Below are 23,142 nucleotides of genomic sequence, written 5' to 3' on the forward strand. Positions count from 1 at the left end.
GGGTGGGGGCAACAGGTCCAAGGCCAAACCACTGACATCCATCTGCCTGGGAACGCTGCTCCCTCCTCCGAAACCTTCTCTCCCGACTCCCATCTGGCGGTTGGCCGGAAGCCACGGGCCTGCAGAAGACTGCAAAGGGGAAGGGGGAGGGAAGCCTTCCATTTTTATTCCTAACTTTCTTTCCTGCATCTCTTATGGGGCCTCAGGGCCCAGGAGTGAATTGTGCCCAGGTTAACAGCTCAGGTGAGGGGTGTGCCAGGGAGGGGGCCTGCCCACAGGTGGAAAGGCTGTCCTGCAAGAGTCCAGGCTCAGGGGCAGCCAAGGAGGGGCCGGGAGTGTGGCAAACACCTGAGACCGGCAGCTCCATCTTGCCCTGAGTCCTGGCATCTCCCAGCCGCCCCGCCGTGGGCCCATGGGTCCATCCCCTCAGCTAGCCCTCCCCTGCCAGGCCAGAGCCAAAGATGCCAGCCATCTCCACCTTGGACGGCCCTGCCCTGGGGCCCAGGTTCTTCCCATCTCTAAACCAGGGGCAGGAGATGAAGAATTCCTCAGATATCTGCCATCCTGCATTCCTCTGGGAACGTGTCGCAGCCTTGGTGGAGAGGAGGGGTGGCTTGGGTAGGGTGACAATAGGGTCAAATGTGAACACCATGTGGGACAGCCTCGATGGTAGCTCTGGTCCTGCGTGACAGAGACGGAAGTGAACTTGGCAAGGGCAGGGCCAGCAGCCGGGAGGGAGGTGGGTGGGGTGCTCCCCCGAGTGCTGGGCCTCTGTCCTGCGCGGCCCCACCAGGCACTGGCCCCACCTGGTCACTCCAGGTCCCAGAGGGGAGGTCGTCAGGCTGGGAGGACTAGTGATCCTGAGGAAGGGCACTGGAGCCCAGGCCTGGGCTGCGCCTGGTCACTCCATTGACTAGCCCCTGGGGTGCCCCAGTTCATTCTCCTTGAGCGGCCCCACCTGTAAATCAGGGCTGACAGGAAGAGTGTGGACCTCACTGAGTTGTTAGGAGCTTTAAATGGGGCCTGTGCGGAGACCAGCACCTTGCACGCGGCAGTCACGACTGTGAACACATACAGCCGCCCTCGTGCTCACAGAACCAAACAGGAGGTGCCCCATAGGAACAGGGGGTGGGGATGGAGGAGGCGGGCCTGGGCAGGGCAGGCAGCTTCCTCAGTGGGCCAGCGGCTTTGGGTCCCTTCAGGTTTGGGGAAATGTTGGCTGAGAGCTGAATTAAAATCACTACATTGTCACCCAGAACTAGCTGCTGGTCCCTGCTTCGAGTTGTCCAGGAAGGAGGGCCCCCACGAACACCTTTAAGCTGAGACACGCTCTGTGTCTGCTATCTCGGGTGTGTCTCAGGACCAAGGGCATGGGGAGGGAAGAGGGAGGACCCCAAGCCCACCCACCCAGGGAACACTGGCTTGGTCTACAGAGCTCAACACCTGACCTCACTGCAGGGAAAGCTCCTGTCATAAACCGGGAACAGCCAGGGGCGGCAGCACCCACCTGTCATCCCAGCAACTCAGGATGAGGCAGGAAGAGTCCAAGTTCAAGGTTGGCCTCTGCAACCGAGCAAGACCCTGTCTCAAAATGAAAAACGGCTAGGGAGGTGGCTCTGTGGTTAAGCGCCCCTGGGTTCAATCCCTGATACAAGCAAACAAAAAACTGAAGACCACTGGACAGCACCTAATTCTGAAGGTGGAGGAACTGAAGCCGCTCAGAGAGGGAAAGTAACTGGCCCCAGGCCACCTGGTGGAACTGGGCAAAACCACAGGTGGAGCTCTATGTGAGCAGCCTCCGGGTCTCCCCGCGGGTCCCTGGTGGTGGCTTCCCATCGTGGTCAATACAGATACTGGGCTGGGGCTGGCTGGCTTCTCCCAGACCCTTGAGAACCCTGGATTCTCCCACTGGTGTAATTATAATTCACCAACTTAAAAAATCCTGGGCCAGTCCCTGTGGGTGAGGTGGCTTTTCCCCTGGATTTACACTGTCCGGAGGGACAGCCCCACTCAAGGCCCTGGGCTGCACCTTCCTGGGCCTCATCTGAAGTGCCTCCCTCCTGCACCTTCCTGGGCCTCATCTGAAGTGCCTCCCTCCAACACCACGTCTGAGCCAGGTCGCAGCCCCGTCACCTGGGCTGGGCTGTCCTTGTGTGCCCCAGCCCTGCTCCCTGTCACTCTCCTTCCCTGGGGGCCACTGCACCCCGCACCGTCTGGCTCATAACTCCGCCTGGCCACATCCTTCATCAGCTCTAATGAGACTGTCTGGGTGGAGGGACCTGGGCGACACTTAATTATGCCTCTGACTGCTTCCCTGGGAGAGGAGGAGGTGCCCCGGGGAGAAGGGCAGGGCTTCTGCCAGAACTCAGCCACCCTGGGGTCCTGGGGGTTCCTGCGTTTCAGGACAGAAGCAGGGCCTGCCCAGGCCATGTTCCCTCCTCAGAGCAGCCCTGGCCGAGGAGAGCAAGGGGGTGAGGCAGCCTGGGGGCAGTGGGCACCCAAGGCCGCGAAGCTTTGGCGGGGTGGTGAGGGGCAGGGGCTGTGGATCAATGATGTTCTGATTCCAACTCTGGTTAATCGGTGACTTTGGAGATGCAGCCGTGCGGCCTGTCAAAGCACATCTCTTCACCTGGGAAATGGTGACAGGACAGAGTCTACCTCCCGGAGCAGCAGGGCTGAAGGGAGAGCATGCCACCCAGGGGGGTGGGGGTGGGGCTCTCCAGAAGGAAGGGGGAGGGGAGTTAAGTGGGAGGCGCAGGGTCCTAGGAGACCCAGGAGAACACGGCCCCGCACTCCAACAAACAGCTCCTGTTACAGCGTCCGCACCAGCTTCGAAAGAGTGGGACAAGGAGGTGCACAGAGGCTCAGTGACCAAGGCTCCCGACTGGCCAACAGTACCAGGAGTACCAGGGTTCCGGAGCCCGGAGGGCTGCCAGGCAGGGGGCTCAGGAGGCCTGTCCTTCCAAGGGGCTCCCGTGTTTGCAGTGCCAGAGGGGAGGGGATGGCCCCCAGGGTCTGAGGGAAGCTGCACAGGTAGCCCCAGAACTCCTGACAGTCCCCCCATCCTGAAGTAAGCCCCCCAAAGAGCAGAGACAAACACACAGGCATGCTGGAGGGCTTTTTTTTAATGTTTTCTTGCTGCTTTAACAATATCATGAAAAAGAAAATTCAGTTTAAAGTCTGGAGCTGACTGGATGGGGTTTAAGGACTGCGGTGGGCAGCCTACCCACTGCCATCTCGCCCATCTCGGGAGCTAAGCTACGGAAACAGGAGCACCCTGGGGCGCTGGGTCACACCAGGTTAGTGTCTCAGAGTCGGGGTCCGGCCAGCCCAGGGACGCGGTTGCATCTGCCAGACTGGCCCAGGCCCCCTGTTGTAGTTAGCGCTCTTCCCTGCTCCTGCGGGCCAGAGACCAGGCAGTGGGTCAGCCTGTTCCCAGCACAGAAAAATAACCAGCTGTCCCCCCTGGGGCTCCTACTCAGGCTTCTGGGGAAGACTTAGGGAGGCAGAGTGAGAATCTGAGCTTCAGAAAGACAGCACACAACTGTTTAGTGTAAGAATGTTCCAGATGGTACAGGGGGACACTAGTACTCAAAACCAAGTCTTTGTTTACCTGAAATTCAAATCAACTCAGCCTTCTGGTTTGTGTTTTGTTTTTGCTAAATCTGGCAACCTCCTGGCCCCAGCAGTGGGGGAGGAGCCTGAGGCAGGAAGGGGAAGAACCCTGGAGGGGGCCGGGCAGCTGCCTAGGACACAGCTCCCCCCTAATGATGTGTTATTTATTTTTTTTTAACAATCATTTTCCAGAACTTTCCTACAAGGAGCAAGGGGGGGTGGGTGGGCAGGAACAAAAGCCACACCTACCCCCTATCCCTAGAGTTGGGCTGGGTTCTTTGCCACAGGACCGGCCCCAGACATTGAGTGTGCTGACTGGCCCCTGAATTTCCAGGAGAAGGAGTAAAAAGGTTTTCTAAAAAAGATTGCATTTTCCTTCCGGTGGCAACCTGGGGACAGTTCCTGATATTGCTCTCTATGGGATCTGAACATAATAATAATAAAGGACAAATACAACCACAGGGCTCTGCCCCAGCCCTATTCCTAGTGTCATCCTGGGGGCTCTCCTTCTGCGCCCCCCGCCCCGCCCCAGCTCCCTGGAAGGGGCTGTGCTCAGTGTCCAGCTGGCTGTCCTGCTCCAGCCTGCTCCCAGGGGCTCCAGGCTTCCAGGGCAGGAGTCAGGGGAGGGGGGAGGGACTTGTGAGCACCCCCTTCCTCCTGCTGCACGAGGTTCCCTGGCCCCATTGAGAGAAAGGGGCGCCCAGTGTCCTTGGCCCTGGAGCAGAGGCTGCCTCTGGCTGACCTGCGTGGCTGCGCGTGGCAGGAACTCAGGTTGACATCTGGCATCCATTTGAGGCCAGGCTGGAGGAAAGGGAGGTGGAGAGGAAAAAATGACTCCTGCTACAAGAACACAGCGGGCCTCTGCAGCTGCGGGGTCTGGTCGCAAAGCCAGGCAAGCCCCTCCGGTGGGCCCCGGGCCTCCTCGGCCCCCAGTCCTCGGGGGCTTGGCCAGTGCCCCTCATCCACGAGGTCCAGGGTCTACGGCCTCACGGGAGGCTCTTGGTTGCCCCCCCGCCCCGCATGGTAAGGTCAAAGGTCATAGTGGGGAGGGGGCAGAGAGAAACACAGCCCCAGAGCTCCCAGGAGCGGCGACCTGCCCACAGGCTCACACTCGGATCTCGTCCTCCTCCTCCTCCTCGTCCATGAAGGACAGCTCCTTGTCGGGCTGCCTGGGGAGGGTGACCCGGGCCCTGTCTGGGCCCCTGATGGCCGGGCTGCGCTCCTCCAGGACGCCCGACGTGCAGCTGGAGAGGGAGCTGCTGTCCCTCGTGGTGTGGCTGCCCACGCTGCAGGCCGAGCTGCGGCTGGGGGCAGCCGCCGCCCACCCCTCGTCCTCCAGAGCGTGGGAGGGCAGTGGGGGCAAGTCTGGGCCGCCCTGCCTCACCAGGGGAGGGGCCGCCTCGGCCACCGGGGGGCCCTCAGCGATGCCCCCGAGGCCTCCTTCTTCGCGGCAGCCACCCCCGGTCTCCTCCGGGTCCCACTCCTCTTTGTCCATGATGCTGAGCACGTCGCCCAGCATGGAGGGCCCCAGGTCGATGTGGAAGGACAGGATGGACTCGGCGTGCTTCAGCCCGTAGCTGGCTTTGGGCACCACGGGCAGATCCGTCAGGTCCCCGAAGGCCTGCTCGTCGAGCAGGGGGTCAGGGGGGTAGGCAGCCACTGCCCCGTTCCGCCGGGGACCCAGGTCCCCCGCGCCCGCCTCCTCCCCGCTGCCCTCTCCAGCACCCGGCTTCTTCACGGGGCTGGACGACAGGCTCTTGGGCAGCTTGCTGGAGCCCTTCTCCGCGGCATCCTTCTCGTTGAGCTGCGGCAGGGACATGGCGTTCTTGACAAAGAGTGCCGACTCGCGCAGGGAGCCCAGCATGTCTCTCTGCTCCCGGTCCCCCCGGGTCACCGACTGAGACCGCTTGCTGCCCCGGAACTTCCGGGACAGGAGGCTGCGTTTGGAAGACGACGTGGAGGCCTGTTCGTCCAGCGACTCTCCATCGGGCTCACCTTTCTTGCTGTTGAGGAAGGACGTGTCCCCAAAGGCGTCCCCAGCCCGGCCCACGTGCATGGTGTGACGGAAGTCACCCAGCGGAGCGCTGATCATCTCAGCCGTGAGGTCCAGGCGGGAGCGGCGCTTGGAGTGCATGGAGCTGGACACCAGTTGCTTGAGGATGGGCATCTTGCCGGTGGGAAGGAGGCGCACCCTCCGGAGGTCAGGGCTGAAGTCCAAGTCCGGCAGGTGGAGCAGGGGAGGACGCGGAGATCATAGGGCTGAAAGCAGACAGAAGGCAGGGGTTAGCACAGCTGGCCACCAGCACCAAAGCCCATCTGCCACGGGGCTGTCACTTAAAGCCAGCTCCCCTGCAAAAAAATCAGACGATGCTCCACAACCCAGCCAGCCATTTCAAAATGCTGCCCGTTTCTCCATCCACAGTCTCCCAGGGCAGAGGAGCGATTTTGCAAATCTGGTTAGAGTTCAGTGAGCCAGAGACACATTTTTCCTGAAACCTGAGAAACAAATAATCTGTTAAAGGACAATGCCTCCCCATCTCCGCCCCTCACCAAACCAGGCTGCTACTAGAACAAACAGTGCTGGGGTCAAGGGCGTCAAGGTGCCCAGGGATTCCCAGGAAGGCAGTCTGGAGGCAGTCTGGAGACATGCTGAAAGTTCTTCCTGCTGTCTACCCCCATCCCTATGAAGTTGGTGGACACCTCAGCTTGAGTCACAGTCCTCAGAGAGAAGGGAGTGGTTAAGTCAGGCCCAAGGAGACAGAGACGCTGCCTGGTACCTCCATACGCGTGGGTGGCCTGGCTGTCTTTCTGAATCAGAATTGGGGTGGGGTGTCCAGCACCCACAGAACCAGCTCCCTGGCCTCCTAGTCCTTGCTGGGTACCCTATAAATGAAAATCCTGCCCAGGCATCTCCAGCGAGGGGCCCCGCGGTCTTTGCTCAGGATCATCCAGGGAGCTCAAGATTAGGAGAACCTCTCCCACTTTCTGTAGTTATTAGGGACAGAGGGAGACAGGGACTAGACCCCAAATGATCTAGTCCCTGTAGAACCTGCAGACCCTTGGGTGATGATAGCTAGAAATCCAAACAACAGAGGGGGCCCAGGAGAGCCTTGTGCGCCACCCACACGGCTCACGGCAAAGGCCAAGCTCCAGTTCAGAGTCAAGACCAAACCAGCCCTCTTCTCCCCAGAGGCATTACCCCTGGGTAGGGTGGGGGAGACAGGTGCAGAGCCCTAACACAGCAAGGTGGGGGAGGCCGGCGAGGCCTCCAAGTGCGTGTCCCTCCCAGCCCTGCTGACACAGGTTCCAGGCCCACCCTTCACTCTGCACAGCTCAGAACAGGGGGCAGGGCCTGGGTGGTCCCTCCTCCTTCCTGGTCCCTCTGTCCTTCCTTCACTTGGCTAAAACAAAATTGTCCCCCGGGATCTCGCATCCAGGTGATCCCCTGGATCCAGGGACCGCCCACCCCTCCCTCAAGGCCAGTCCTCCAGCTTCTACACCGAGGGCTGTCCTGTGGCAGCAGCTCACCCTCTGGGCCCCAACACCCCAGGCTCAGGCGAGGCTCCCCAAGGCCTTAGCCAGGGCCAGTCCTCCCCGCCCCTGCCTGAACTGAGACCTGTCCTCTAGGCTCTGTGTCCTGCTTTCTGTCTAGTCCTGGGTGCCACCTATTTGGTCTTCAATTGTCCTTTGAAAGTCAGACACCTCCCTCCCGCCCTCCCAGGACCCCCAGTTTCTCACCTTCTGTCTTCACTTCAGCCCACGGCACAGCTCCGGGGCTCCCACCCTGACCTCTGTGCCTTCTAACACCCTCCCCCCACACTCTCATTCCACCTAAGTCCCTGCAGCCCAGTCTGATGGCCTCCCCTACCAGCAGAGTGCCCCTCACCATGCCCTAGATACGGCTCACGCTCCAGCTAGCACCGAGTTCTCAGGGACACGCCACAGAGCCAGAGAGGGCTCTCCCGGGAGCCTTGAGACGACCCTCTGATGGGCCAGCTCTCCCTCCTCCCATCAGACACTCAGCAAGTTAACGTGCCTGAACCCCAACCGGCATCCTCCCTGTCCTCTGGCTCCTCCCTGTCCTGCCTCCACCTCTAGACAGACATTGAACAGCCTGATCAGGGCTCAGCAAACACTCTGTTCAGGACCAGAGAGCAAATGTTTGCATCTCTGTAGCTGATATAGTCTTTGCCACGGCTACTGAATTCTGTCTTAGAGGACAAAACAGCCATAAGCCAGGTGCGGTGGCTCACGTCTGTAATCTGAGTGGCTCAGGAGGCGGAGGCAGGAGGATCGCAAGTTCAAAGCCAGCCTCAGCAACTTGGTGAGACCCCAAGCAACTGAGTGAGAACTGGTCTCTAGTGCCCCTGGGTTCAATCCCCAGTGTGTGTGTGGTGGGGGAGATAGCCAATATGCAAACCACCAGACACATGTGTCCCAACAAAATTTTATTTACCAGAACGGCAATGTTGGTGACATGGAGCGCTGGGACGTTAGAGTGTGCCAGGCCCCCAATACCTTGCCCTGGGCATCTCTTTCATGATTGTTCCCAGACTGCATCCTTTATACCAAAGGTAAAAATCCAAAGCAAAACCCACATTTATTTACAAAACCAGATGGCAGAATGGATTTGGCCCATGGGCCATGGCTCACCAACTTGTCCACACCACAGGTGAACCCCTGGGCCAGTCATGGGCCAAACTTTGAGGAAAACCTTTTGGCGCAAAAGAGAAAGGGAAGGTAGGGTCTGCATGGGTCACGCTGGACACAGAAGGAAATATAAGCGGCTTTAATGCGACCTCTGCGAATCCTTTCGGCTTCTGACACCAGGGCTTCCACCTGCCAGCTCCCAGTCCGGCTCAGGGAATGCTGGCATCTCTAATGGCTGGAAGGGACACATGCATGAGAGAACAGTTCACTGAAGCCGGGTGAGTCATCTGGGTTTACGCCCCAGGCGGCAGCCAGGGGACCAGGCTGAGGCCCCAGCTCCCGTGCTCCCGTGCTCCTCTGCCCACCCCAGGCCATTCTCAGTGATGGCCACCAATCGAGTGCTCCCCCCCCCAGGGCTGGCCAGGGGACCCAGAGAAGGGAGGAGCCGGCTGCTGCCTCGGGAAAGTTCTTGCATAATCCCAGAGCTAGCTCCAACACTGCCCAGGCTTTGGAGTGGACAGTTTTTGTTTGGGTTTGGGGCAGTTCTCTGCAGGCTGGGACGCTCCCAGGAATAATGGCCTCTGCCCACCAGATGCCAACAGCATCCATTCCCCCTGCCTTGACAACCCAGTCTTCAGACATAGCCCTGTGTCCCTGGGGGGGTCAGAACTGCTCCTGAGAAATGTCACTGCACGGTGGCCCAGGCCTATAGTTCCAGAAACGGGGGAGACTGAGGCAGGCAGATCCTAAGTCCGCCTGGGCAACTTAAGGAGACCCTGTCTCAAAATTAAAAAAAAAAAAAAAAGTTAAAAAGGGCCAGGATGCAGCTCAGTGGTCGAGTGCTCCTGGGCTCAATCCCAGTAGCAAAACAAAACAAAAGAAAACAGATGGATATTGATATTATTTACGAGGTAAACAACGGAAGGGGCAGGAAGGGGTGTCAGGGTCAGAATGGGGTGGGAGTCCGTGCTGTGAACTCCAGGGTTGCGTCAGGGTTTCACTGTGACAGCAAAAATTCCCAGGCCCGGGGGACCGGCAAGCACTGTGGTTTCCCATCTGAAGTGAGCAATGCAGAGAGTACCCCTGGTGACCTTTGTGGCCACCCGGAGGGAGCAAGTGTCCAGGCTGCTGCAGCCACAGGCCAGGGGACCCACCCTTCCCATCAGCCACCCCTCCCAGCTCAGCCCTGCAGGTAGGGCTACAGGGCAGGGTCACAGGGGAACGGCGTGTGGCCTGCCACATTCATGCCCCTCCAACCTGGGCCAGCCACGGAGCCCCAGGACCCCCTTCAGCCCCACACCAGAGACTGAGACGGACGGGTCTGCCCAACATCCCTCCTTCCCACTGAGGTCCCACTCCTAGGGCATGGATAGCAGGCCGTGGCCTGTGACAAACCATCCTGGACATCCATCGGGAGGGTCCTGAGACCTGGGGCCTCGATGGAGCCACAGCCTGGGGTCGGGGCTCTGGTGTTCCAGAGCTTCTGCTCAGGGGGACGGGCTTGGCAGCGGCTTCAGGGCCAGCAGCAGCTGGCTACAGGGCAGTTTCGCGTCCTTGGTTTCACTGTCCACTAACAGAGGCCCTGGGGGTGAGGAGATGGCAGGAAGGGTCTGACAGCCTTTGCTCCAGCCGAGCCTGGGCAGGTCCTGGAGCGGGGCCTTGAGGGGCCACCTGGAAGAGGACCGGCCTCAGGAGCTGCGGCTTCGGGAGGGGTGTTGCTAAGCACTGTGACTCAGCCCCGGGGAAGCAGCTAAAATAGGCTGCCCCGTGACACCGGTGGCCACTCCCCAGAGCCCAGCCCTGTGGGGCGCACTCACTCCACCCTGAAGCCACATCCCACACCCCTGCGGGGTAAGGAGAGCAGAGCAGCCGTCCTGGGCGCTGAGGGCCGATTCCTCCACCCTCTGTGCCCCTGACCACAGAACCTTCCCCAGAGTAGCAGCTCTTCCTGGCTGGGCCTCGCTGGCCACACCCTCTGCTCGGCCGTGGGTGGCAGCACTTGCCTGGACCCCTGGCCACCCTCCCAGATCAGCCGACCCAGCAGGCCCTCCTCAGACAGAGGGTACAGGATGAACCAACGCATCCCACTCCAAATGCGACCCTGCCCTGGCACAGCAGCCCGGGGCGGGATCCAGCCCTCAGCTCTCCCGGGACAGGCAGTCCGCCCTCCCACTCTGCCACTGACCCCCGGCTAACCCAGGACCCGGAGTTCACATGCTCCAATGCCCACACTGAGGACAGCCGCCTCCGGGGTTCCAACCATCCGTCCAATACCAGCTCCGAGTGACGTGGCTGGACAGTAGGGCAAAGGGCCTTGGCACGGCCTGACTTCAGTCGTGACGCGCACCGGCTGCAAGAGGCTCACGTTCCCTCCCCATTCATTCGTCGCCCTACTTATTGCAGGTCTCCAACAGCCACACGTCCACATGCACTGACCTCCATGCCCGGGGGGTTCCAATCCACAGACTGAACCAACCACTGGCTGAAAATATTCGGTGGGAAAAAAACTTGTCTGTACTGAAGGCTTCCTACTCCTTGTGGTCTTCCTCTGAGCAACACTGTGTAACAACTACGTGCACGATATGCTGACGGTGTTAGGTGTCCTAAGTAACCCAGGGCTGATGGAAGGATCTGGGAGGCCCTGTGCAAGGATATGGCCAGCTTCTCTGCAAACACTAGGACACTTTGCAGAAGAGTCTTGAGCATCCTTGGATTTTGGCATCTGAGGGGGTCCTGGAACCCATGCCCCTGGATTCCGAGGGACGATGGTAGTCGATGAGGTTCTGGAGATAAAGCAGCGGAAATGACACTGCTATATTCCTGTGTGTAGAGAGGTGCAGGTGGGTGGGACTGAGGTTCAAAGCTGTAAATAAAGCAAACCCTTGTGGCCGGGGAAATGGGGTGCTGTGAGTGAGGAGGAGGCGAGGGGAGGTCCTCTGAGGAAGGCATCACAGGCTAAGAACTGAGCAATGAGGAGCCGGCCGTGTCAAGAACGTCTAGGGGAAGGGCAGCACATGCAAAGGCCCTGAGGTGGGAGCTGACTGCAGTGCTTAAGGGCTAGTATGAAAGACCACCTGGGCCCGGGTCAGGCCACACACGGCCTTCCATGTCAGAGCAGGTGAGGAGCCTGGATGCCATTCTGGGTGCCTGAAGAAAATGGGTCATTCCCTGGCCGCTTGTACCTGGAAGCTCCTGCCATTGGTTTTACAGGGGAAGAGAGGCAGGAATGTGGTCGGGCTGTTGTGGGCGTTTAGGGAAAAGAGGAGAGGGTTCAGGACATGGGTTGGCTAAGGCGGAGGCCCGGGACGCGTTCAGGGCAGGTGTTAGAAGCAGGGACTCGGCCCAGGGTTGGGTCTCACCAGCCGGGTGGGGGCAGAACTCAACTTTGCCAAAACGGGAGGCATTCTGCTACCCAAGGCGGCTCAGTGTGTCCTGGGACTCACCTGTCTGTAAAGGCTAGTGGCTCTGCCTTGTCACCCCAGAAAGATCAGGCACTTTCTGGAACACTCGCAGGCCCGGAGCCGGCAAAGACAAGGAGCCGGCAAAGACAAGAAGGCCTGGCGAAGGCAGAAGAGTGTTTTTATTCAAACAGTGCGTAAGGCTGAAGGGAGCTAGGGGGCCTGAGGGTGGCTGAGTGGCAGAGACGTTGGTGCTTTGAAGCGCGTTGCTAAATGGCTTCGGCGGGGACCGCAGGGGACCCAGCTGACTTCAGAACCACTGGGATCTTTAGCCCCACGCACACCTCGGAAAGGCCTTCTTACTTGAAAACGTGTGCAAGGAGTTTAAGGTCCTTGCACTGAAAATGTTTAGAGCCTGAACAGCCACAGTTACAAAGCAAAAACTAGCAGCCCAGGATGGGAACCTGAAACAGCTCCGTGATTATACCTGGGGGTGGTGAGGTCATCCTTCCAGAGACGGAGAGACCAAATCGAGGGACTTGGCCTAGGTCATGAATTCAAGCCAGGGCTTACTGCCCACTCCAGGGCTCCATGCACTAAAATAGGGATGTAGTATAAAAGCGTGAGCGAGTCACATAAAAAACACCTGACTCACGGGCACGTGCGCGTGTGAGCAGTCTTTAAAGATCACATAGGTGTCTGTTGTCAGTTTGTACATTGGTACGTTTTAGTTTTCCTGTTTTTTAATTAATATATGGTTGGCATCCTATATCTGTGGACCCCACATCTGTGGACTGGATGAACCTCCCGTCAAACCCGGTCAAAAGAAAAATGAATCTCTCCTGGACACGGACCAACGGTGACACAGTGTTCATGTTCTATAGTGTCACAAGGAACCCGGAGGTGAACTGAAGCACATAGGTGGATGGGCATAGGTGATATGCAAATGTCACACCACTTCAAGTTCAGGACTTGAGCATTTTGGAATTTTGGAATCCTGGGTGGGTCCTGTCGCCAACCCTCCCTGCAGATCAAAGGGCAGCTGTCAACATTCTGCTGCGTCCTGTCCAGATCCCAGTGACTTCCTCACGCAGCCTCGCAGGTGGTGGGGTGGAGGGGGTTAATGCAGCTCTCACTGGGCCAGAGATTATCCAACCCAGTGGCTTTGAGGAGGCTGTGGGGCAAGGAGGTGAGTTGCCCCAGCCAGAGCTGGCAAGGGACCCAGGTGACACAAGAGCTCAAGTCTCTTGCTGCGAGACAATACCTGCACTGGCTCACAGCCAGGCACCAGACCTTCCACGCCTGGTGCCATCTTGCCCAAAGTAAGAGCTAGCAAAGGGGAGTGGAAGGCCTTCCGTCTACCAGCACCCTAGTCCTGGGGAACAGCACCCTAGTCCCAGGACTGCTCAGAGTCCCAGTGACCCCAGGACTATGGCCAAGTTCTCTCCGACAAGTAGGATTCAGCAATGGAGCTGTGTCCAGAGGGACACATCCACACATGCTATCGATTCAACTTCTGGGGGCAGGGACGCATGCCTGTCATCCCAGTGACTTGGGAGACCCAGGCAGGAGCATGGCGAGTGCTAGCGACTTAGCAAGACCCTGTCTCAAAAAGGTTTCAATTTCAAGGCCACTTGTGGCTCTCCAGTTCCAGTTCTCAGGACTCAGCTGCTGGGGACATGAACAGGCTTCCCTGGCCATTCATTTGCTCTCCTTCTCCTCCCCAATGGCCACTGATGTCCGTCTTCTTCCTCCCCGCCCACCCCCAGCCACCCAAGTTGGACCTGTTTATTCGGTCCTTGTTTACGTTGCCTGGGAGGAGAAAGTGGGTCATCAATAGCAATCTGGTGTCAGGGGAACAGGGAGAGTTAAGACTCCCTCAAAAGGAGAACTTGTTCCCCAGCAGCTGCTTCCTGATCCTGAGCCTCCTCGGCTGAGCAGGAGGTGACAGCTATCCCTCCCACCCCACCGGAGACTGGCCTCTGTCCAGGGACACTGAAGCTCCAAGCTGGAGGCCAGCCTCCCACAGAACAGTGGGATTCGGTCAGAGATATCCCGAGCAGGTGAGGCTTGGCTTCTGCCAGTCCTCTAGCCAGCTCAGCTGCACCCATCACCGAAAAGAGGCGGAGAAAACAAGAAGGGGGCCCTGGGGGGTCACGCAAGGGCAACCGGCACCCGGCCTCTGGCCATGTGCAGAGAAAGCAGGATGTCAACAGCACTCCTTTACTGGGGGGGGGGGTGCAGAGTGCCAGGCGTTGTCTGGGAACAAAAGAAATGGGTGCTTCTGAGCCTCAAAGCAACCTTGTAAGGAGTGAGCCATGATTGCCCCAATTTAGCAGAAAGGGAAGCGATGGCTCAGGTGGGCACATCCCTCACTCCCCCCACAGCTTCTGCGAGGTGATGTGAGCCCACTTCTGGCCGACTTAGGGCACACGGTTTATGCAGGAGGTGCTACTGCCTGGCCTCTGCAGATGTCCACAGCTGAGAAGTTGGGTGGGGCGGGTATCGCACACCCTGAGAACCAAGACTTACTTCATGACTCCCCCGTTAGAGTCCGTCCCCAAGGATGGCAGCATGGAAACCTTCTCCAACAGGATCCTCCCAGTGTTCTGACTCCCTGGGAGGGGAGAGGTGGAGGGGATCACGGGAAGCAGAAGCCAGAACACCCCCATTTTGCTTAGGAATGGAACCGCCCAGGCCCTGCTGCAAGCTTCACCTGAGCTCCTGGGTAGTTCCAGCTCCCGAGGAGGGGGAGGAGGACTGGAGCCCTGACCAAACCCTGCTCTCGGAACCTGCAGGCTGGGCACCAGCTCTGCCTTCTCTGCCAGCCAGTCGATCTGGACCAGCCACTGCCGGGCTACACTGGGGCACACCCCGTTTCCTAAAGATAAACATCCTCTGCTTTGGTGTGACCCTTCCTGGAAGAGAAAGTGAACAAGTCCAGAAGTCACTACATGGCTTCCAGAGCTGGGAGGCCATGCACATTCCCTAGGCATCCCTGCTCGGGGCACAGGGAACAGCAGGCCACAGGAGAGGGGGGTGCATCCGTCAGAGCAGGCTCAAGAGTAAACAGGGCACAGAAGAAAGCAAGAGTCCAAGCCAGAACTTCTTTGTGACTTCCATTTTCTGCCGCCACTGAGTTATTCAATAATTCACACCTGGGCCATACAACATGGCGGCCACCAGCTGCACATGGCTTCTGGGCACTGGAAATGTGGCCAGTCCAGAGTGACACGTGGTACCGTGTACCGTACCCACCAGGCTTCGGAGTCAGTATGAGAACAAGAATACAAGATACCTCATTCATGAGTTCATATTGATCACATGCTCAAATAATATTCTGAATAGGTTAAGGTAAATAAAATGTTAATTTCCGCTGTTGGTTTGTGCATTCTCAAATGTAGCTATCAGGGCTGGGGGAGTGGAAGAGCCCCGGCTTAGATGGGAGAGACCCTGGGCTCCAACTCCAGAAAGGCAAAAAAATCAAGAATAAAATGCAGCCATTAATATGTAAATTTCGCACAGAGCCTCCGCCGCACTTCCAAGGGATAGTGCTGAGTTTGACATTTTCCCTCTTATTATACAAGTGGCACTTCCCATTGTAGACGGTGAGACAAAGCCAACCATTGTTCACGTTGGAGTGAAAGTATTTGCATGTTAACAGATCACACTACACATTACATTCTCATCTTTACATTCTCATCCTTACACTCTCATCTTTACCTCCAGTTCACTTGGTAAGGCTGAGGGTGCTTCAGCCTGGTGAGATTTTGTAACCACCCTTTCAGTTGAACATGCCCAGTCTTTATTTCCAGAGGATCCTGGACAAAAATTACTGTTGTTTAGCATTTTTCAGAAGGTTTGGCCAAGTTCTAGTCCTAACAACACAGGATGACGGGGTCTAACATCAGATTCCATTTTCTTTCATTGAATTGAAAGTAGCAAAACTACAACAACAACAACAAAAACTACTCTTCCCTCCAAACCTGTAATTTGCATTTCTTTGATTATTCATGAAGGTGTGCATTTTTTTTTTTAAGTGTCTTCTGGTCATCTGTATCTTCTCTCTGTGGATAGCTAGTTGAAGCCTATTCTACTGTGAGGTGGGAACTTCACATATTCCAAAGGATTTATATGACCTCTTTAAATGTTAAAGCTTACATCTTCACCATAGTTTACAGATATTTTTTGCAAACTTATCATACGCCTGTTTCTATTTTGGTAATTTCACAGTCGTCTTCTACATAGTGCTTACTACTTATGTACATGGTCAAATCTGCTGTAGGAATTCTGGCTTTAACATCATGGAGACGTTAAAGATCTTTCCTATCCTTGAGTTTATGAATATTTTCACCTTTTCTAAATACCAGGAAATACAATAATTTTTTTTAAAAACCACTGAGGGGGGAAATACTAGGAAGGGAATATCCCAAACCAGAGATGTCTGTGACTTATAAAATTTTAAAGGACCCATAATAATTTGAGTTCCTGTTCCCTTATAAAATTGACTGTTTTAAAATGTAATCAAAGCAACAGATGCTACCTTACCACGTGTGCAACTCCTGATGACACCTCCAGGCTTGGGCCTATTTCCAGGTGTGTTCTGTTCATTGCTCTGTTTATTTCTAAACCAGGTCTAGAATGTCACTATGGACAATACCTTTTGAGCATTTGGTAGGGTATTATCCCTACTTGAACTTTTTTTTTTTTGCTTTTTTAATCTAGGTAGTCTTCCAGATGGAGTTTAGAAATACTTTAAATTGCAAAAGAGCTGGGCACAGTGGCACACAACTATGGTATGTAATTCGCATTTCTTTGATTAGTAATGAGGTAAACATTTCCTAAAAGTGTATTCTGGTCTGTGTCTTTTCATGGATTCCTAAGGCTGAGGCGGGAGAATCACAAGTTCAAGGCCAGGTTGGGTGACTTGGAGAGATCCTGTCTCAAAATTAAAAAAAAAAAAAAAGTGTGTGTGGGGGGGTGGATCTGGGACATAGCTCAATGGATTAATGCCCCTAGGTTCAATCCTCAATACCACAAAAGAGAAAAAGGGAGGGGGATTGGGAATGTAGCTCAGTGACAGAGCATTTGCTAGCACGCACAAGGCTCCAAGTTAGGTCTTCAGTTAAATAAGTTTACATGTGTTTTCCATGTAAAATGCATGCTGAATTTGGAAGTCTTCATATAAAAACAATATTAACTAATTAAATCAACTATTGATTAAATAATGTTAATTAAAATTACTAGTATTTAATAATTTGTGTATTAATAGTTTATGATTGCATGGAAGTGACATTATTTTAGGTGTACTGGGTTATTTTTTTTTCAAATCCACCTTTCTTTAGTTTGTAAAATGTAGTTCCCGGAAAAGCTAAAGTTATATGAATAACTAGCCTTGTATTCCTTTTTCTTTTGAAGGGGGTGCTGAGGCTCAAACCCAGGGCCTCATGCAGGGTGAACGGATGTTCTGCCCACCTGGCTCCCCGCAGTACGCCTGTCCCCAGTGCTGTCCTTGGGCTAGTGCCCTTAATGGGCATGCTCACCAATGGATTCCTACAGATAGTCTCCACCATCTTCAGAAATTACAATTCTCTCAGTTGATAGGAAATCGATGTCAATAACTCAGCCAGGCTGGGTTGTGGGAAAGCATACTATGGCTTGGCTAATTCACCCTTTCGTCGTTGGCAAATATAAAAGAGGGAACCCAGTCTGGTCCAAAGAGTGCCTTGTAATGAGGAGATCTTCGGATCCACAGGCTGAGTGGGTCCTGGCAGAAAGGAGTAGCATTTACCCAGCCTTGTCTCAGCAACCAGCACAGGGTGGATGCCTTATTTTGATCAAACTGCTTTTTGGTACTCAGGTGAAATACACCGTCCTGAGCATTAGGAAGCCTTCTCATCTATTCTTTCCAACAATCCCAGGCATTATGATCATTGTCCCCCCGACCTTGCAGATAAGAACAGGAAGGCTTAGAGAGTTCAATGATTCACCCAAGTCACACAGTTGGTAAGAACAGAGATGAGAGAAGAGCCTAGATCTGCCTGATTCTGAACTCTGGCCTTTTCCACTCTGGCATAAGCAATAATGTGGGTGCGGTGGGGGACTGTGTGCTCTGCTGGGACCCCAGGCCTTGGAGATCTGATGAGGCTAAGGCTGCATGAACACCCACCGGAGGCACATAGGTTTGCATATAATTTCCGGTTAAAATCTTCCCAGCCTGGAAACCCCATTCCCTCCACTCCTGAACTCACTTCCATCCTCATCCCAGAACCACCTGCCTTGAACCAGGGGAAGGAGGTGAGCCAAAGAGAAGGCTTCCCTTACTCACTGCCTGAGGATTCCAACAGCTCAGAGAACGGACAAGAAAGGAGCCAGGGCCTGGGAGTGACCGGAAATGACAACCAACCAAGGAGCCAAGAAGAAGGAGCCAGTGAGTCAAGGACATCCGGCAGCTTCCCTTGTTTGCAGGGCCCTTCCTGGAAACGTGTGTTTCCCGGAGCCCGCTAGCCACCCTCACAGAAGGAAGAGCCAGGGGAGGCAGGAAGCAGGGCAGGTCAGGTGTCCCACACCTGGGAGAGGTGGTCCTGCCCCACAGCAGGGCTCCTCCCCATCCCCATCTCAGAAGGAAGCAGCTGCACGTGAAATCAGATCAGAGGGGCTTTGATTGGTCTCACCCCACCTCTCCTAAGAGCTTGGCGCTCGGTGGTGGTGTGGGGAGTAAAGTGACATTTTGGGTCCTGGCTCCCCACAGAGCCGGTTGCACCCGGGAAGCTGAGCACGGAGCTGCATGATGGGTGGGCACGCTTATGTGTGGTGGAACACAGGCACCCCATGTCTGCGAGGTGTGAGGAGACGTCGGCATACCCAGCAACACCCTGGCTATCACTCCCCAAGCTCAAACAGCACACAGTATCCGCCCAGGGCACGTACCTGGGGACGCCTAATCCAAAAGGCTCCAGGGAGCTTTTTCTAAATTCCAGCGTCCCTCAGATTATCTGTGGGGGGGGGGGGGAAGGATCCTCCAAGCCACTGAAGCCCAGGCATAGACTCTGCCCTCCCGTTACAGCCCACTCCGGCAGTGGTTCTGGAAGCCTGGCCCAGGCTTCTTCCTGATCTCAGTGTTTCTGCCTTGGTCACCTTTCAGCTTTTGGTGACGCAGGATGGAGAAGCCTGGCTTCTCTCAGGCAGGACTTCAGCTACTTCTGATTCCTGTTTGACAAGGATGGTAAGGCAGAGAAAAGAGAAACACCCCCCTTTCCTTCCAGGTTAAGGGTAAGAGATAACTCAGGAATCTGAGAGACCCTGGGTGCCACCAGCAACAAATAACACACGCCGCCTCCTCTGCGCCTGCACAACCCTCCTGAGAGGCATCTGCACACTGTGCTGCTGGCCCCGAGGTTCCTCCTGGGCTCCTTGGGACTCACTAGCCCTCTAGCATTTGACCAAGGCTTGAACTCCATCCTGGGGGAAGGAGGGAAAAGACATTCTAAGGAGAGAGTTGTACCAAGTGGAACCCAAGGGCAGAAGCGTGTAGAGCACAGAGGAAAGAGGGGCACTGTCACTTCTGGGGAGATTCAAAGCTGGGGTCTCAGACCAAGTTCAGTGACTGCACAGGCACAGGTGAAGGGAGAGAGCGGAGACTCCTGCAGGGAACTGGAGGCTGCTCCAGCTGTCCTCACGGGCACCATCAAGGCCAAGGCTAAGGGTGGGGACAAGCACTGAGGTGCCTTGGGGTCTTCCCCTGAGAAGCACTCTTGTTTTTCAGAGGTACCAGCCCCGGGATGACGGAAGGACAAACACCAGCATGCACTCACAACACCCTCCCAGAAACTCTCACCTGAGCCCCAAAGGGAGACCCCTCCTCAGCTTGGGAGGTGGGTGTTCTAGGCAAAGGAGGGCTTCAGATGCCCGCACTGCCACTCTGGCAGGGAGCCTGAGCTTCGAGCTGGGGGAGACACGGGGGTTCGTAAGCTGGAAGCAAGAGGTCCCGAAGGAAGCGCATTTAAGCGGGGGCTTCAGGGGCCTGGTGAGCGGGAAGGAGGGGGAAACTACTGGCTAAACTTCCTCCAAAAAGACTGGAAGCACAAAGGGCTGTGCCCTCCATCACTTGGAGTCCCTCCCTAACTACTGTCCAGGTTCCTGTCCAGAGAAGGCTGGCACGGGCCCAGCCCTCCAGGAGCACCTCACAGTAGTGGCCAGAGTTGGTGGTTGGAACATTCCATCAGACTACCCCTTGAAGTGCTCCTCGCTCTGGGACTTGGTCCCTTTCCCCAAGGCCCAGGTAAAGCCTCCAGTGCATAGGTCAGAGGACCTAGGCGAAGCTCAGGTCAGCCCTGCTCCCAGGGAGAGATTGCTCAACCCGCTCTCCACCCCCAGCCTTATCTCTGGCATCAACCCAGCTCTCCTGTTCCTTGGAGGGACAGACTCCTCCCTCCCCACACAGGGACAAGCGCCTCTGAGTCTGTGGGATGTCCAGCCAGGGCAGGGTGGAGGTGACACCCCCAGAAATTCTCAACACAATGGCTTCAGACCCTTCTGCTCTCAACCCAAATTGGGGGTGGATGTGGGAGGGGAGAGAGGCCATATCAAACACCTTAACTGTCACAGCTGGGAACAGCTTGTCCTGGACACAGAAATCAATCAACAACTAACTCCAAAGGTGGAGGGGGCTGGAAACTCCGAGGCCTTCGGCAGAAGCCCTGACGTGGTCCTCTCCCGGGTCAACATTTGCTCACCTCTTACCCCCTGCCTTAAAAAGAGTTGAGACCTCATTTGGTTGTCACTTCCTGGTCTCCAGACTGGGAGCCCGGACTGCCAGTTCCGAGGCAAGAGGACAGAAGCAGGTTGGGTACACACTTTGGAATGGGGCAAACACTGGTGGGTGGGCATGTCTGAAAAAGACATGGGGTGAGGGGGAAAGTGGGTTGACAGAAAGTGGAAGAAAGCCTCGGGGCAAAGGTGCCAACCACACGGCACAGGTCCTCGGTGAGCAGGGACCCTGTGAACTGTGGGCGCCATAAGAGCGGTTGAGAGTCACCCAAAAACCACAACTTGGGAGCAGGCTCACTTTGTCTCATCACACGGGCCCCTCCCTAGTCCCTGCAGGGTCACCAGGATCTCTGGGAAAACCAGAGAAGCCTCGGTATCCCCAGGGTTCCCCACTGTGGGAAGAAGCAGCAGTCCTCAAGGAGTGGAGGGGCAAAGTCCAAGTTCAGAGATAAACCAGCTAATCAGTCAGTCACATGGGTGGCTCACACCAGGCAGCTGATGCCAGCGGGTCCCACACGACCCCGGCAGGGATGTTACCGCCCAGGATCCCACTGGAAGCTACATTATTGCCTCAGGGCCCTGGGGTAGCCTGGGCCCCCTGGCTCCGCTAAAGCAACCCCCCCCCCATTTCTAGAAGAAACCCGCAGCTCAGCTCCCCCGTTCTTTGTGCCCTGTTCTTTGTTCTCTTAAAATTCAGTCCATCCTGCCGGTGGTCCCCTCCTCCACCCCAGCCTCAGAAAGGGGGCGGGGGCTGCTGCAGAGTTATTAGAAACCCAGACTGTGCAAAGAAGTTGCGCTGCGGGAGGCCCCTGCCCCCGGCCCCTCCTTATTTACACTCCCGGAGGGGCAGGACAGATGGTTGCTGGGGGTAAGGATGGAGACAGTCTCCCTCTAGCACCCTAACCCTCTAGAAAGGGTAGGGGGCTTCACAGCAAAGGGACCCCCCCAAGGACTCCCCATTCAACAGCTTGGCCACCTGGGCACCTTGGACCCAGCGAGGGAAGTGGGAGCCCAGCAGATTATAAGGGGTGGGGGTGTTGGAGGGGGAGAAGTTCTCCGACGAGCAAAGAGAAAGCATTGTATTTCCCCTCCATTCTCCCAGGGAGAAAAGGAAAACTTCCAAAGCCCAGGCCGCAGCTCTCTTCGGACAAACACCAGGAACCTGGTTTGAGTTAGCAGAGAGCACCCCTCCCCCTCAGCCAGCCTCAGTGCGCTCGCTCTACTCCCTCTCCCCCTCGCTCACTCGCTCTCTTTCTCTCTCTCACACACACACTCCTCTCCCAGGAAGCGGCGCCAAATCAAGCGCAGCCCTCCAGCCCGGGCTCCCGCCTAGCGCTCGCGACCGGGCCCCAACTCACCCGCGGCCGCGGGGGGCAGTTTTGTTCCTCCGGCTGGGGGCGCTCCAGGGAGGGGGCGGAGCCTGAGACCGCGATCCAGGGCTCCACCGCCCCAAGCAGGTGGTTAAAACATTAACCAGTCGCGAGCGCCGTGCTCCAGGAGCACCCGGCTGCGGGCTCCGCGCGAAGCCGTCTCCCCGATCCAAAGAGGGCCCCAGCTCGGCCGGGCCCCACCCCTTCTAGGAGCCCTGGCCTCTCGCGGCCTTGGCCTCCAAGTCCTGGGAGGCGGCGGGCGGGCGGGGCTGGGGCCTGGCGGGGCGGAGGAAGGGCTCGCGGGAGGCGGGGGAGAGAATTTGTTCCCTGGGCCGTTCCCTTCCAGGCAGCTCCTTCCCTCGGTCCTCCCCAGCCCGGTGACACTGGGCGGCGTGTACTGCAGTGTGAGTACGCGAGCGCGTGTACACGCCTGTGCCACTCCAGGCCAAGAATTCGGTTCTTATTCATGGAGAACTCGGCGCGCACACGCCCCCCTCGGGGAGACCGCGAGCTGCGCGCCGCCGATTGTTGTGCTCCTGCCCACAGCGACACACACCCCATTCCTGGGCAAGAGGGTGGACCTTAGAAACCTGCCCCTCACCGCTCCCTGAGCAGCGCCCTTCGCCAGACCCGGGAGTCTCAGTCTGGGGAGAGGAAATTGAGTCCCCGCGACGCTGCGCCGGGCTCTCCGCCACCCCCGGCTCCCCAAACCCCACTCTTCTGGAACGCGGTGAGCGGTTCCGATTCCCAGCACCGGAGCAGCCCCGCCGCCTCCCCACCCGCAGCCCGCCTCTCCCGGGCGGACGCCGAAGACCGAGGGTCTCTGCGTCCTTCTCCCCAAGCAACGGCCCCCTTCCCGGCTCTTTCAATGCTCTCCGCCCCTTAGTGGGGCTCGAGCCCAGCAGGGCCTTGCGCGGCTGTCAAGGCCAGAGGGGTGTGCGTCGCCTACCTTGGTCCCCAGAGCCCCGGGAGTGGGGTTGGCGCGGCTGTGCGCTCCCCTCGGTGGGCTCCGCTGGGCAGCCGGGCTGGCGGCCCATGTCAGCGCCGGCGCTGGTTTCCCTCGGGCTCTCGGGCTCTCGGGGCTGGGAGCAGCGCGGACACTCCCCTTCCAGGCTCCTCCCGCGCCCTCCCTCTAGTGCCCCTCGGCGCTGATGTCACAGCTCTGCCGCAGCCAATGGCCGTCGGAGCTTCGGGCCCGGCCGCTCCGCCTCTTCTGTTCAAATCTGAAAGCCTGAGACTTTCACAGTTCCATGTGGGGTATCCTGGGCGGGCCGAGCTCCGGAGCCCCCCCACCTTTCTGCGCTCCAGCCTCGAACCCTCACTTGGGATCCCCAGGGTCG

The 23,142-nt window shown here is 57.1% G+C and overlaps 1 protein-coding gene across 2 annotated transcripts; it reads right to left on the bottom strand.

The window, feature by feature from the left end:
- Window positions 1–3,107: 3,107 nt before the first annotated feature.
- Window positions 3,108–22,910, bottom strand: Cdc42ep4 (CDC42 effector protein 4). 2 transcript variants are annotated; one of them, XM_046463457.2, is made up of 2 exons: window positions 22,752–22,910; window positions 3,108–5,874 (listed from the first exon to the last, which is right to left on the bottom strand). In XM_046463457.2, the coding sequence occupies exon 2, from the start codon at window positions 5,780–5,782 to the stop codon at window positions 4,721–4,723; it is 1,062 nt and encodes a 353-aa protein (XP_046319413.1). In that variant the 5' UTR covers window positions 5,783–5,874; window positions 22,752–22,910; the 3' UTR covers window positions 3,108–4,720. The 2 variants fall into 2 exon arrangements, with proteins under 2 accessions (XP_046319413.1, XP_046319414.1); XM_046463458.2 differs by lacking the exon at window positions 22,752–22,910 and adding an exon at window positions 21,791–22,002.
- Between the last annotated feature and the right edge of the window lie 232 nt (window positions 22,911–23,142).

This window comes from Marmota monax, unplaced genomic scaffold, assembly GCF_021218885.2.
Source record: "Marmota monax isolate L192 unplaced genomic scaffold, Marmota_monax_Labrador192_F-V1.1 WCK01_AAM20220418_F8-fsc00208, whole genome shotgun sequence".
Lineage (NCBI taxonomy): Eukaryota > Metazoa > Chordata > Mammalia > Rodentia > Sciuridae > Marmota > Marmota monax.